This window comes from Pungitius pungitius, chromosome 21, assembly GCF_949316345.1.
Source record: "Pungitius pungitius chromosome 21, fPunPun2.1, whole genome shotgun sequence".
NCBI lineage: Eukaryota > Metazoa > Chordata > Actinopteri > Perciformes > Gasterosteidae > Pungitius > Pungitius pungitius.
This window is the reverse complement of record NC_084920.1, coordinates 11,555,161-11,568,065: the sequence shown is the minus strand read 5'-3', so window position 1 is coordinate 11,568,065 and position 12,905 is coordinate 11,555,161. Positions and strand designations below refer to the sequence as shown.

General features: G+C 44.2%; 1 protein-coding gene across 5 annotated transcripts in view; it reads right to left on the bottom strand.

The window, feature by feature from the left end:
- abcc3 (ATP-binding cassette, sub-family C (CFTR/MRP), member 3) overlaps positions 1-12,905 on the bottom strand; it is a 31,845-nt gene that overhangs the window by 18,430 nt on the left and 510 nt on the right. For all 5 annotated transcript variants that reach the window (XR_005119812.2, XM_037463045.2, XM_037463044.2 and 2 more), the window contains exons 2-6: positions 5,144-5,320; positions 4,864-4,989; positions 2,790-2,927; positions 658-783; positions 369-430 (exon numbers count right to left, since the gene is read on the bottom strand). Coding sequence is in view for 4 of the 5 variants with exons in the window: in XM_037463045.2 (XP_037318942.2) it covers positions 369-430; positions 658-783; positions 2,790-2,927; positions 4,864-4,989; positions 5,144-5,320 (629 nt within the window). In the remaining variant the exon portion in view is untranslated. The remainder of the gene's footprint in view (positions 1-368; positions 431-657; positions 784-2,789; positions 2,928-4,863; positions 4,990-5,143; positions 5,321-12,905) is intronic.

Here is a 12,905-nt window from a genome sequence, read left to right as displayed (position 1 = left end):
AGTAAGAATGCTCTCCACAGTCTTAATTGGGTTTTCTGGATGTGCTAATCATCATTTTGAACAGTGGATCGGATTTCTCCGGAAATTGGCTTGATGCATTTTCCGATACGAGTAGGGGTTGCTGACAGGAAAACAAGGAAAGAGGATGCTGTTAAGGTATTTAAACATGTTCTTACAAAAATTACCAAGGAATAATACTAAGGTTATTTTATTACTAACGTTTAAATGTTTAATTGAAAAACAATAAAAATGTAATTGATGGAACACTAATATATATTGTATTATTATGACAACTCTCCCAATGATTTTTATTTCATTATATCCTGAGAGTGTGGTCCTATGGATGGCCGAGAGCAATGTGAACCCACCTTGTAAACCACCAGAACGTCACGGTGGAGAGAAACCCTGCTGTGGTTTCAGGGCAGGGATTCTAGAATAAAATAGAAGCCAGAGACTTTAAACAAGGATACGGATGACTGTGGATACAAGCAGAAACAAGTGGCTTCTCTGTGGCCTTGAATGGCATGTTTGACCTGCTTGAACAAGCTTTCTACCACTGAGGACACTGAATACACAGTGACGCTGAGAAGAAGAGATGTTCTCACATACAACACACACACATGCTGAGCGGAGCACACAGCGGGACGCATTACTCACAGGGTCTGTGACAACATTGGAGAAGAGAGGGGGTTTCTCATTAAAGCAGCAGAGGATCAGCTCGCCGACCACCAGGCCAAAGTAGAAGTAGAAGGTGGTGAATCGCAGCTTGTCAGTCACTGCGTTCTAAAGGTGAAAAACACAAGGCACAAGTGTATGAACACACAGAGAAGAGAGTAGGGGCACACGTACAGTGATAAACAAGCGTCCGAATGGAGGACTTCATGACATTAAGACATTAAGAAGACACTCTGAATGAAAAATATTGAGACTGCGATTGTGTGCTCGTTGTACATGCGTGTGTGTGATAAAAAAATGAATTGCATTCATCTTTTTCGAAACATTGCATGATCTAGTAAAGTGTAAACACTTGTCTGTATAAACGCTGTCATTACTATGCAATTTTGATATTTTTGCGGTCCTATTTAGCCATTGCTATCTTGGCAATGACGACGCAACATAATCCAGAAATGGGGTGGAATTGAGGTGAAACTCAGATCAAACTAATCAAATCCTGGTCGAGGAAACACACTCACCTACAAAATCAGCAAAGACATTAAAGCTAGTCATATCTTGTCAAAAAGAACATTTTGACCTCACGATGGCCGTAGATAAATTTAGGGATGTACGTTGTCGACCAGCCAGTGGCAAATAAGCATGAACTACAAATATAGTAAAACTTTCATTGTGACAGAGCTGGAGTTTTGTTGTTGTGGGAATGAGTCCACTGTAAGCACCTTAATCAAACCGCATCATTAATGCTGAGCATTAACAACAATGAGACGTGTTGTGCACATGTAAATGTACAAAGGTCAACTTCCACCATTCATTTGAATTCTCACAACAGCAATACCCTGAACACACACACACACGCACACCTAAAGGAGCTCATGTTGCACTCTGACACACATGTGTAGACGGGGAAGTGTCTGTTTGACTTGATAAAAGGCGTTCCCCGACACACAGGCACGAGATGGCATGATTCTGCCTTACTGTGTGGCGCTATCATAATGACTTGCATTTCTCACAACTCTGGTCTTTTTTACATGCTCTCACTCTCAGGTTGACGGGTCACAGTGGCTTTCAGTCATTAGAATGTGAAGCAACCTAAACATATTAATCAAGTGTAGGCAGTGTTACTCTAATAACAACCACAACCCGGCGACTAGGTGGATATTAACACACGTAATGTTAACACACGTTTTCCCAATGCAGATGAGCAGGCATGCTTTCTAAATCAAAGACCCAACAGATTTGTGCTGTCAAGTCAAGGCTTCCATCCTCGTTAAAACATCCTCAACTGCGCTGAAATCCTCAACCCGACCAACCTTGCACCTCTGCGTATTCAAACTTCTGTAAACAGAACGCGCAGCTGCCAATGGGCGTCACCCAAAGGACATTCGGCAAGCAGATGAGAGGGCTCTTCAGCTCTTTCGAATAACTCGATGGCTGTAGGCCCAGAGGAGTCTTCCCCTGGGAGGAACCTGGTTGATGGTGCGGTGGTGTAAAACTACCAATCAACAGATTCTAGGATTGTGTCTTGTGGCAACCATTTTACACCTGTTCTTTCATGAGAACAATACTCTTCTGCCTCGCAGCAGAAATGTCTATGGGTCACTACGTAGTCCTGTAGTTTGGGTAAATTCAAGATTTACAGCTCTGGTAGCCATAATTCCACACACAGAGCCAAGTAATCCAGCGGGTCAGAGGTTTTGATCAACTGCCCATGGAAATGTAAATATTGTACTTTGGGGCCGCTTCGGAATTCTACATTTAACATTGTCCTTCATGTTGGCTGCTGCTGTGCATCTCCCTTCCAGCTCCTTTGGTGAGCTGCAAAGCACGAGAGGTGAGATAAGTACACTACTGCAGTGAAACAACAGGCCTACTATTCCCTCTCTGCTTAGCGGTGTCCTGGACTGGCCCCTGTAGAACATCCACTGACTGTAAGCCTCAGACCACAGACCTCACTGTAGACTTTACACCTCGATAAACACTGGCGGGTATATGCAAAATTAAACTGAGTAAAACCTGAGCCAAGTACAATTAGGTAATTAGATTAGCTAAGACTCAGATAGACAGTGGCGGGGGGGTTAACGGGAAGCTAAAGAGGTTCCACGGCGCGTTCTCACCTGGCTGGAGGCCTGTAGGATCTTGGAGCGGAAAGGCACGATGGCACACAGCACGGACAGGAACCAGAAGATGAGAAGGACCCCGGAGGACTGGACCCCACGTAACCTCTCAAACTGGATTAGAAACGTGGCCAACAGCTGAGGGAGAGGTGTGTGTGTGTGTGTGTGGGGGGGGGGGGGGGGGGGGGGGTTAGCCAGAGGAGGGGGATGAGTTAGATTAGCCAGGACAGAATCGCAGAGGGCATGTAAGGTAAACCTCGGTGGGACTGGGTGAGGGTTTGATGCTGACTGCAGAGCCGGGTTAGACAGGCTGAACCAGGTTAACCTAACGTAGCACCTCAGGAGAACCACAAACCAGCCTTGCTTGGCTATAGGGAGAAACAAAAGCAGCACTATCACAGCTGCGGTAGGGCATCTTCTCACGTTGGCAGAGAACTCTTGAAGGGTCGACAGTCTCTAAATGGAGTTTTACAGCAAAAATATATATATTTTTTAAATTATTTTGTAGGCATTCAAATACCTATAATACGTATATGTAAACTTTACACTGTATAGAATGACAAAAATAAATGAAAGAAAATCATTCTTATAACGATATAATTTATGAAAAAAAAAATCCTTGTAGTAGTTGAATATAAACTTGAATGTACCAATTGTCATTTATACACTCACCGGCCACTTTATTAGGTACACCTGTCCAACTGCTCATTAACACTTAATTTCTAAGAAGGCAATCACATGGCGGCAACTCAGTGCATTTAGGCATGTAGACATTGTCAAGACAATCTCCTGCAGTTCAAACCGAGCATCAGTATGGGGAAGAAAGGTGATTTGAGTGACTTTGAACGTGGCATGATTGTTGGTGCCAGAAGGGCTGGTCTGAGTATTTCAGAAACTGCTAATCTACTGGGATTTTCACGCACAACCATCTCTAGTGTTTACAGAGAATGGTCCGAAAAAGAAAAAACATCCAGTGAGCGGCAGTTCTGTGGGCGGAAATGCCTTGTTGATGCCAGAGGTCAGAGGAGAATGGCCAGACTGGTTCGAGCTGATAGAAGGGCAACAGTGACTCAAATAACCACCCGTTACAACCAAGGTGGGCATAAGAGCATCTCTGAACGCACAGTACGTCGAACTTTGAGGCAGATGGGCTACAGCAGCAGAAGACCACACCGGGTGCCACTCCTTTCAGCTAAGAACAGGAAACTGAGGCTACAATTTGCACAAGCTCATCGAAATTGGACAATAGAAGATTGGAAAAACAATGCCTGGTCTGATGAGTCTCGATTTCTGCTGCGACATTCGGATGGTAGGGTCAGAATTTGGCGTCTACAACATGAAAGCATGGATCCATCCTGCCTTGGAATATTTTCTTGGCACTCTTTGGGCCCCTTGGTACCAATTGAGCATCGTTGCAACGCCACAGCCTACCTGAGTATTGTTGCTGACCATGTCCATCCCTTTATGACCACAATGTACCCAACTTCTGATGGCTACTTTCAGCAGGATAATGCGCCAGGTCATAAAGCTGGAATCAACTCAGACTGGTTTCTTGAACATGACAATGAGTTCGCTGTACTCAAATGGCCTCCACAATCACCAGATCTCAATCCAATAGAGCATCTTTGGGATGTGGTGGAACGGGAGATTCGCATCATGGATGTGCAGCCGACAAATCTGCGGCAACTGTGTGATGCCATCATGTCAATATGGACCAAACTCCCTGAGGAATGCTTCCAGCACTTTGTTGAATCTATGCCACGAAGAATTGAGGCAGTTCTGAAGGCAAAAGGGGGTCCAACCCGTTACTAGCATGGGGTACCTAATAAAGTGGCCGGTGAGTGTATATCCGTATGTAAAGTATACCATCATTGGTTGTATAGTTTCAATGGTTTCCAAGCCATGACTTATTGGCTTATATTATTTAGAGGTAGGACATATTTACCAAATGAACCCCAAACAGGTTTTTGGGGTAAAACATGTTAAGAGAGGGCAGCAAGAGCATTGAATTATGAAAAAAAAAAACAGAGCCACACATCTACAAAACCTGGAAAGAGGATGGACATATCCTTACCATGGTCATGCCCAGAACCAGCGGGGTGACGAAGTAGATCGGCGGCTGGGTGTCACCTTGCCGAAGCTCGTGAAATGTGTAGAAGAGATCGGTCCAACACACAATCCACAACAACAAGCCCAACACCTGAGAGCAGACAAGTGATTACTGTAAGTAAAGAGGGGAGATCTAAACATGTGCTGTGCTCATTCTTCAGAAGTCTGCATTAACAGTCAAATCTTTCACATTTCAGTCCAACCCGTTTAGAGAATACATTGTTAAGAATGAAGCCCCATCTTACAGTTTTGAATCTGTTCAGGATGGACATCATGATGTAGCCGCTGTGATTCCTCTTGAGATAGAAGAGGTAGATGGGGAAGACGGCCCAAAGGTAGACACAAGGCAGCCATGACAGGACAGAGAGCTGGAAGCACTCTGGGAGGTCAGGCCGGTTTGTGTGCAGCGTCTGGTTGGCTTCCTGCAGAGACACACGCATTAGCTTACATGCTAGCTGAGTTGTGCCATCTGGACACCCATTGAGCAGCAGATACTGTGGCTCCGACATGTGCCTTCCACAATGCACACACGTTGCATCACCTCTCCTCTCGCACCTGCACACAAACCTCATCAGGCAGGATGTTTTGAAGTGAAATCCATCTGCTCTTTAATGAATGAGAACACATGGAGTACTGAAGCATACAGAGCCTGCTAGCCAGGTTTATCAAACATACAGGTCATGTCCCATTACAGAACCTATTAGGCTTTTCGCTGCATCACGCAAATGGTTGGTATGTGGTTTCCCCAGAATAAGGGCAACCACGTGCATGTCCTAACTTGAACTGTTCTAACTTTAACCAGTCTAGGTCCCTGCTGCCTGCTCCACACTCATCACTACAGAAATCAAAGCAGGCAGGAATGGTCCGGTCTTCACAAAGGACAACACACTTGTGTAATAGAAGCTCTACATGTGCGAATGCTAAACTTTTCCACGACATTGCATTGAAAGTGTGATTCATTTGTTACACGAGTCACAGTGACGCGGCGCCTCCCGGGCTCCCCTGGACCAACGCTGACGTGGGCCCGCCCCCAGATGGAACCAAGATAAACACAGCTGCTGGATGCACCTCCACACCCGCGTGCGGAAGGCCAAGTGTAAGTGGGAGTGTTGCGGTGGAAAAGAGGTGAGAGGTGATTGCGTGCGTGTGTCTTTGTGTGTCGTGGCTGCTGTGAAACGTTCACTTCTCCTTCGGTAGCCCTCTCTCCGTGGTGGCTCGTGAGCTCTAAATTCCCAGCGTGTATAAATACTTGTTTCGTTGCCCTTCTTGAAAGGAACGATTTAATTGATCTCGAGCCAATCGCTGCTGGGATCTGGGCCTTCTGACCCAAATTTGAAAGAAAATGTCTCAATTTCTCAATACTTCCCCTGAGAGTTTTGAAGGATTGCTCCAAAAATGCAGATCGGCTCTCATCACACAAATCGGGTGTTAATATTCACATAGATACTGTCAGGTAGAACTGCTGCATAGCTGACTGAGTCAGTGGTGTGTACAGAGTAGTGAGGCTCACGTTTCATCCGTCTGCAGTGTTTCCCTACCACTACTACAACTCTCCCCCCTTTCTTTAGTACATTCTACTCATGCGTTGGATTTTCTGGTGTTTAAGACTAAGTAAATAATTGTGACACTGGACTGGATTGTCAAGACCCACACATTTACAAAGAGCTGCAACTCAGACCATCAAAGTATCATTTCACAAAATGAAGGCTTTTCATTTGAAAATTGAACCACACATATATGCCTTACACATATATTTGTGAGGCACATGTCTAAGACTTCTTCAAAATGTTCAGGGTTGGTTTCATTTGGACCAGGGCAGGTAGTTGACCTTCCCAGGTTTTTAATGGTTGTAGGCAAGGCCTTGCACAAATAAATCTTTATCTCACTCCACACATAACAGCAGATGAAACATTTAAAAGCATTCAGATATCTCACTCTGGCACGTACAGGCAGCGATCAAATCTCTCACACACACACACACACACACACACACACACACACACACACACACACACACACACACACACACACACACTGTTTAATTAGGTTCTGCAGTGGTGGCGTGCCTTTGAAATGTGAGCAAATACTACAACGTGGAATTCTTCAAACCTTGGGTAGTGGAAATGAATGCCCTTCTGAAAGTGACAGGAGATTGTTTCCATGAATGACAGGGAAAATCCGATATGAGCTCCTTTGTTTACTATGAAAGACTGTGCTCACTCCCTTTATTTAAATGATTCACTGCGTGTTTTCTAATGAATGATTAAGTCTCAGTAAGTACACGTTACAACTTGTGGAGGCATGACAAAGTTAACAATTGACCATTCACACAAATATTGAACAAACAACAAACTTGAGCTCAAATGCATTTCATACGCTGTAGTCACCGTGAGGACAGTATCAAATAAAAGTTTTTAACTAACAGCATCAAATGAAAGTTTTTAACTAACAGCATCAAATAAAAGTTTTTAACTAACAGCGTCAGAAATTACTACTGGAAGAATCATGACAAAGGGGGGGGAAGGCTGCACTAAAACGCATAACGGCTGCCATTCATTCCACCTCAAAGGCTCTCAGGCAGTTATCGCTACACAAACCCGAAACCTCAACAAAGGGTGAGATAAAGAAGGGGGAAAAAGGTGAGGCGCTTTGTTACTGCAGCCAGCCGGCTGAGGCAACGCTAGTGGGCCGGGTCAAGACCGTACCATGAAACAATCCTCTCCAAGATGACTCGGCAAAAACGCGTCCCCCTCGCCCCTCCCCCGCCAGTTTCTTCACTAGTATCACAGAATGGTTTCAGAGCCACGGGGATCTATTGCTGAAGCTCGCCTTCACCAAGTCAATGTTAAATCAGCCAGGGGGAAATATTTCCGATGAGCACGGTCCCCGTGGGAGTTAGGCTGCAATCAATCAACGTTCCAATTCCCCCCAACCCCATGGTTTCAAAGTATTTCTAAGACTGGTAAACCCAAATGGGGCAGCTTTTATTTCTGACACATGAAGTGACTCTAGCTGTAAAATGAGTAAAATAACTTCTTCCCAGTGAAAGCGTTCCTGAGGCTGACGGAGGGAAAGCTTTTAATGCAAAGAAGAAGGGAGTTCACACCGCAGCCCGGAAGCAGCTGATGGGAAGCAGACCAACGGTGAGCCTGAAATCAGTCAGAAGAGGAACAACCCTCCAAACCGCAGCGCTCTTGTGTCACAAACAGCTCAAGAGTTTGCACTTTTTATGGAGTCCTCTGGTGAACCAAAGTCATACTGGAGCAAAGCCTCAGGATCAGGTGCTTCCAAAAACAGGAGCTTATTTGGGAGAATGTTAGCTTTAAGGCTGAGAGGTGGAGGAGATTATCAAAAAGTGGCCCAGGTTTGTTTTGTAACACTAAGCTAACCATAAGCAGTCAATAATGTAGCCTTAATTAAAACGTGTACCATACAGGTACATTTAGGATTACCTTTTAACTCCCTTTTTTCCCCATTGATTGATAAAATATATTGAATTATTAGGAAAGGCCTCTGATAAAGATATTTTAAAGCAAAATGCTCGATAAAGCCTGGCTGCATTGATTGCAGAGTCAATGAATGGAAGGTTTCTGTTACTTTTTTTTTCTCGCAAAGGTGCATCTCTCTGGAAAGCTTTGGGGATATGAAATAATTTCTTCACAACAGAAACTTTATTTAGCAACAACTTATTTTTTATTATTTTTTAAACGGATTGTGTGGCTTGTTTTTGTTGTTTTGCAAGAAGCGAGGTGACATTGTGCCATTCAACTATATAAGACGCACAGAAAACTAAAGCATTGTACAAGAAGACAAGGAATTGAAGGTCTCATGTAGGTACATTTGCAAAACACGCCGATAGCGCTCGCTATGATTATCAGCGTTTTTCTTCGCCCACCGTACCGCACATTGCGAGCGTTTCAACGCACAAGTGAATCATGGATCAGCCAAAGTCAAAAGAACAAAAACAAAAGTTCAGTGACAACGAAGTTGATGTGTTATTTGGGCAATATGGTGGGGAAATGTGTATTGTGTACTGACTAGTGCGCTGTAACAAAGCAGGAAGTACTTGTGCTGTGATACGGCTGCAATGTGGAATGGAATGTGAACGGCTGCTGTATCTGTAAGGCAAACTTGTGTTCACTCAACTAAAAAAGTAGGCACACTTCACGCATCCCCTCCATTCTCTTAATGGGACCCTCCCTTGACCCTCCCGGGAATGACATGGAAAGCGCAATTTGCGCTTTTCAGCGTCCGCGTTCGCTTGTAATTCACTGCGGCTTGTTTGCAGATACCACTACATGCTTTTAGGCACAACTTACGCCTGAAGTGGGCTCAAAAGCGGGGCACTGAGTCTTAGTCAGGTAAAGAACAAACATTTGACCAAATCAACAATCCCTCAATCAAAACAAAATAACAGATTGATCAACTATAATGATGTGTAACATGATCGCGTCGCACCCTGGTCTGAGCTGGCTGACGCTTCACCGATGTGTTCGAGGGGCGGGACCCAGGAGAGAGCCAGATTACTGCGAAGCCGTGCCAGATTCTGGAGTGACATCAAAACCAGTTCCAATCCACCAACACACCTCTAAAGCACTGCAGGTGCTGTGGGACTGAAAGACCTGGGCTACTTTCTAGTGCCGTTGGAGGGAATGAATAGCCACAGGCCGTCCATCTCTTCTCTGTTACACTGAAAAGCAGTTGACAGCAGACGACAGTGAAGACAGGAACTGCCGCTGTACGCTTACAGTCCGACATATAAACCATTAGCAATGTTCTTCACAGTTCACGGCACACCAAAGGATTCCTTGAAGGCACAATGTCGTAAGACATTCCTATGTGTGTGCTTTAGAGAGGATTTGCTGTCTCACTTGCCAATGAAAACCAATAAAACAAACTCTTACTCAACACAACATACAGGAAGTGACTCAGACAGGAAGGATGATGAATCCCTGCGTGACAGGAAGGTGGATATGGATAACATGAAAGTGAAATGTTTGTCTGAGAGAACGTATTCTACAAATCTAAATGGAATTTTTTGAAGAGCAGATTGCCACTTTGCCCTCATGTAGATGAGATACACTAAAGGATCCATTTAGAAATATCAATTTGTTTTGTACTATATATAAAATATAGATATAGATAGAATCTAATATAACAGATAGATAGATCTGGGGGGGGGGGGCGTTTCACCATGGCCCCTCAGACCCTCTCGAGGGCAGGGCCCCCACTGTCACTAATTGCACTCTGGTAAATAACAAAACAATTATAGAGAGAAGCAGACATAAGGGTCAACAATATACTTTTGAAAGATAAATCCAAAATGTCATATGTATTCAACGGCAAACTCAACTTAGAAAGATAAAGATGGAAACTAAAGCTACAGATAACAGTCTAAAAGTTACCCACCACCACCATCACCTTGTGGGAACAACACTGTTCTTAACCTTTACAATTCATACATTCTGAATGGGGACCATTGTCACAAACCCTGCAAGGCGTGTTCGTCCAATTATCTACAGAAAAATGCACTTTGCCTCTGGGAGTTGTTTCTCAATGGGACTGGAATACATTTAAAGTCAAATCAAATACATAAACAGTAGGCCGCAAACGGAATGTAAATGTTCAGACACAATGAGTGGTTATTTCAATTAGAAACAAACAAATGACTACCAAAGCCAGACGCAGATGTACATGTACATGTTCAAGCTCCTGCCACATTTTCATTTTATATTCAACTCAACAAGTGCACACCAACTACTTGGAGGCATTGAACTTTCCAGACAAACGTCCCACTTGGACCACTTCATTCCCAATCTTCCTCTTCCACCGACTAATGACAGCAGAAGATAAGACTTTTTGACAGTTTGCGCTGCGCGCTTCATCAACGCCACGCAGCGCTGAGGATGAAGGGGAGTGGGATGGGCCCGCCTCACGTCCGCGCCGCCTGCCTCCCGTTCGGTCTGCTTCTGCAACGCCTCGCTGCCAATACGCTCCTCGTAGCTTTTGGTAACTGGAGCGCACAGGCCATTTGCATGTGTTCGTCTCTTCAAATGAAAGGTTTGTGTTCACATCAACTCAGTGTAACAGTGACTACATGCTGGTAGGTTAAGAGAGGTTCTCCCTGGCCAATGAACCAACGGTGCTTTTTTTGCTCAATAAAACATATTTGATATCTCTATCTGGCTAACATTTATTTTAACAGCTGTATTAAGAGGATAGGTTGGTTGTTTTATACAGCATTTGTTTCCGACAAATGCCACCAGACTCCATTGAAAACAATCCTTTTCATATGCTAAATGGGGGAGTTTCTGCTCTGCTGCTGCCTCGGTTCGTTAGTCAGTTATTGTTCGGACTTTGATGAATATGAAGTCTAATCACAATAACCAATCATTCTTTGCATTGCAATAGTGAACAGTTGTTATTTAACGTAGTGAGATTGCTTCTTTTTCTTTACCAACTACTGTTTGCAGATGCCAAGAATAAATGTTCAGTATTTCGTAATTCCATGTCAGGTCACAGCCAGACACAGCTCGCGTAACATGTAAAGTGTTTCCCACACGCCAGCCACAGAATACAGCTAGAACACGTCCCAGAATTTGCATGCCATCCACGGCAGTACAGCAGTACAGTTGAGGCTCTAATGAGTGACATTGTGACAGAGGAGTTTTATTCAATCATTTATTAATAATAGTAATAGTAAATAAGAATAATAAAGTGGGACTCAATTTAGTGTGCTTTGGAATAAAATCCAAGAGCTGTTGAAAGTGATAATAAGGATGTTATGAGTTACGCAGGACTTTCAAAGCCTCTTTCCATGAAGATTGTGCGCAGGCTATCGCTTGAAAGAGCGATAACAAATCTTCCCTAGAAAGCAAGAATCAAGTTCTGATTTTGCAAACGTAAACTTTATACCCGAGCTTTTATCAACTGGAGATAAAAAGCTACGTATCTTACAAACAACTGAAGACTGAAAATCAAGTCCTCTGTGTTGAGCCTTAGTGTTTAAACCGACCTGCACGGAAATGTTCCAGTGGTTGGGGGGGAATTATGCCGGCCTTCAGTGTGTTTGCAGTGGACGTAAACAGCAGCAACTCATCTAGATCACCTCAAATGACCTCAAAAAGAGTCGGCCCTCCATTTAATATCCAGCAAGAAATTCATGTGCACATTCTTAACTCCATCTGCAGACGGGTGACATCGCCTACAGCAGACCAAAAGTTACTTTCTGCGGGTGGTGTTGTTTTTCTTCGTTCACACATCGGGCTATTAATGTCGACAATGATCTATGTTTGTATCTGGTGTCAAAGCTCTAACTCACTCTTTAATTCCTCTGAAGCGCCGACATCACACCCAGCCCTGGAGAGGGAAACACTCATTTACCACGCCAACAGATCGATGAACACGTTCCCCATGGTCACACTGACACAACACATCCAAAAGAATCCTCCATGACGTCTCACAGCTCCACTCAGGGCACATCTGTATCGGCCATCAGGGGGGGGGGGGGGGTTTATGGCCGTGGGAATACACTATTCAAACAGTTGGCCGTGTTTGTACCATTTACGAGACTCTCACAGTATTCATATTTGCACGAGGGACCGAACGTTAGTTACCCGTGGAGAGAGAAACATCACCCAGGTCTCTGAGGACAAAGTAGTGTCACAATTAGAAAGCTTCCATCCTTCTCCCCATCGGGATTTAACGTGTGTCACGAGTGCTACTACCTTGTCCTACCTACTACTCCACGGGAGGTCTCATCTCATGGTCTCATGGTCCTCAATGATACGATGACTACGGATGCATGAAGTGACTATTAATCTGCATTCAGAAATATTCCCAAAGACAGTAGTCCATTAGGTGTTATCTCTGCCGTGCTTTGACTTTATTACCCCTTAACGGCTTCCGTGCAATGAGATAAGTGGAGACCGCATTGTTTTCGAAGGTGTAACTTTAACTTCCTACACAAACCGACTGATATTTAGCGGTATGATAGAACTGCTTCTT